Raw genomic sequence first — 2,770 nt, 5'->3', positions numbered from 1 at the left:
ACCATGTGTACTGTACCTCATCTTAATGCCATGTGTCCTGTACCTCATCTTAATACCATGTGTCCTGTACCTCATCTTAATACCATGTGTCCTTTACCTCATCTTAATACCATGTGTACTGTACCTCATCTTAATGCCATGTGTCCTGTACCTCATCTTAATACCATGTGTCCTGTACCTCATCTTAATGCTGTGTGTTTAGTGAGTCCTGCACCTCATCTTAATGCTGTGTGTTTGTGTGCATCTCCAGTCCCAGCCAGAGAGCGATGAATCCAAACCACCTGGTTACACGCCAGTCAGCACCCAGGGAGGAGGAGGAAGTGGGGAAGAACAGCAGGAGGGCCCAGGTGTCCAGTCCAAAGGTCTGCTGTCTGCCTCCCAGCTGGTCCTGAGGAGAGGTTTCACTCTGCTGACTGCGTTATTCCTCCTGGCCACAGGGGTCGCTGTTCACCTGGCCTGTCCCCCTCCTGCACCCTCCATCCACAGCCTCTCCAACCTCACCCTGGACTGGACCAACTCTTCTACCCCCACACCCCTCCTGGAGCTCACCTCACCCCTCTGAGACAGGAGAGAGGGGGGAAGGAGGGGGGAGAGGAGAGGGGTAGAGGGACTGGGTTGAGTCTCTGCAGGGACCAATGGTGTCTGTATGAACTGAACAGCACAGTGCTGGGGTCCTGAGACTCTCCTGATCAGAGGAACAGCTGCCACCATCTCCCCCCCCCCCCCCCCCCCCCCCCCCCCATGGCTGCCTGCACTGCAGTCCTCTCTTCTTCTATACTACTGTTCCTTCTAAAGATATATTTTTAGTCTCCCGACATGTTTCCATTATATTTGTCTTTCATTGTGATGTCTACTCAGTCTAATGTAGAACAGTTTTAATCTGGAAGCATGGAATCAGTGTAAATGTCTGATTTCCAATATATGAGATTATTTCCTATTGTATGTTGATGTGTGTGTACTTGTTTCCACAGTGTAAAGTCACTGCACTTGGCCTATTACCAGTTGAAACAGTGCTTTCAAATTGTCAAATAAGAGACTAACCGTGAGTTCTCAATGAAATGTCCAGCCAAATGACCGGCGGTCAGATCAATAAAAAATACTCTATATGGGTGAGATGTCAGGTACATTGTCTGCCTAAGTATTCACTGTAAACATGCTCGGGACATTAGCATTGCATTTACAATAAACCTATTCTAGCGGCATTAGCATCGTATATAAACCCATGCAAGGGGCATTAGCATCATATAGCATTAGCATCATATACAGTACAAACCCATGCTAGGGATGTTAGCATCGTATATAAACCCATGCAAGGGGCATTAGCATCATATAGCATTAGCATCATATGCAGTATACACCCATGCTAGGGATGTTAGCATTGTATATAAACCCATGCAAGGGGCATTAGCATCATATAGCATTAGCATCATATGCAGTATAAACCCATGCTAGGGACATTGGAATGCCAAGAGTGTGCAAAATTTAAAATTTATTTTGAATTATTTAACACTTTTTTTAGTTGAAACATGATTCCATATGTGTTATTTCATAGTTTTGATGTCTCCACTTTATTCTACTTAATGTCGAAAATAGTAAAATAAAGAAAAATCATTGAAGGAGTAGGTGTGTTCAAATTCTTGACTGGTTCTGTATATATACACTACAGTTCAAAATTGTGCGGTCACTTAGATATTTATTTGAACTTCCACAACCAGAACCAAAATAAAATAAATGGGGAAATCAAAAGATGGAATGGCTTTGTGGACTCCTCTTCAGAATTTACAGTGGCTTGCAAAAGTATTCACCCCTTGTAATTTTTCCTATTTTGTTGCCTTACAACCTGGAATTAAAATATAATTTGTGGGGGTTTGTATCATTTGACTTACACAACATGCCTCTTTGAAACAAACAAGAAATAATACAAAAAACAGAACTAGAGCGTGTATAACTATTCACCCCCCCAAAGTCAATACTTTGTAGAGCCACCTTTTGCAGCAATTACAGCTGCAAGTCTCTTGGGGTGTGTGTCTATAAGCTTGGCACTTCTAGCCACTGAGATTTATGCCCATTCTTCAAGGCAAAACTGCTCCAGCTCCTTCAAGTAGGATGGGTTCCGCTGGTGTACAGCAATTGTCATTCCAGAGTTGTTGACATCTGTGGAGCTGTCATTCCAGAGTTGTTGACATCTGTGGAGCTGTCATTCCAGAGTTGTTGACATCTGTGCAGCTGTCATTCCAGAGTTGTTGACATCTGTGGAGCTGTCATTCCAGAGTTGTTGACATCTGTGGAGCTGTCATTCCAGAGTTGTTGACATCTGTGGAGCTGTCATTCCAGAGTTGTTGACATTCAAGACTTGTTGACATCTGTGGAGCTGTAATTCCAGAGTTGTTGACATCTGTGGAGCTGTCATTCCAGAGTTGTTGACATTCCAGACTTGTTGACATCTGTGGAGCTGTAATTCCAGAGTTGTTGACATCTGTGGAGCTGTCATTCCAGAGTTGTTGACATTCCAGACTTGTTGACATCTGTGGAGCTGTAATTCCAGAGTTGTTGACATCTGTGGAGCTGTCATTCCAGAGTTGTTGACATTCCAGACTTGTTGACATCTGTGGAGCTGTAATTCCAGAGTTGTTGACATCTGTGGAGCTGTCATTCCAGAGTTGTTGACATCTGTGGAGCTGTCATTCCAGAGTTGTTGACATCTGTGGAGCTGTCATTCCAGAGTTGTTGACATCTGTGCAGCTGTCATTCCAGAGTTGTTGACATCTGT

General features: G+C 43.9%; 1 protein-coding gene across 1 annotated transcript in view; it reads left to right on the top strand.

Moving 5' to 3' along the window:
• The window catches only part of LOC110534810 (multidrug and toxin extrusion protein 1), a 44,100-nt gene extending 42,754 nt beyond the window's left edge, over nucleotides 1-1,346 (top strand). The window contains exon 17 of the mRNA XM_036989479.1: nucleotides 251-1,346. Within this exon, the coding sequence (XP_036845374.1) occupies nucleotides 251-562 (312 nt within the window). The 3' untranslated portion in view covers nucleotides 563-1,346. The remainder of the gene's footprint in view (nucleotides 1-250) is intronic.
• The last annotated feature ends 1,424 nt before the right edge of the window (nucleotides 1,347-2,770 follow it).

This window comes from Oncorhynchus mykiss, chromosome 10 (assembly GCF_013265735.2).
Source record: "Oncorhynchus mykiss isolate Arlee chromosome 10, USDA_OmykA_1.1, whole genome shotgun sequence".
NCBI classification, from domain to species: domain Eukaryota; kingdom Metazoa; phylum Chordata; class Actinopteri; order Salmoniformes; family Salmonidae; genus Oncorhynchus; species Oncorhynchus mykiss.
Note: the sequence above shows the minus strand (reverse complement) of the source record. Positions and strands in the feature narration are given on the sequence as shown.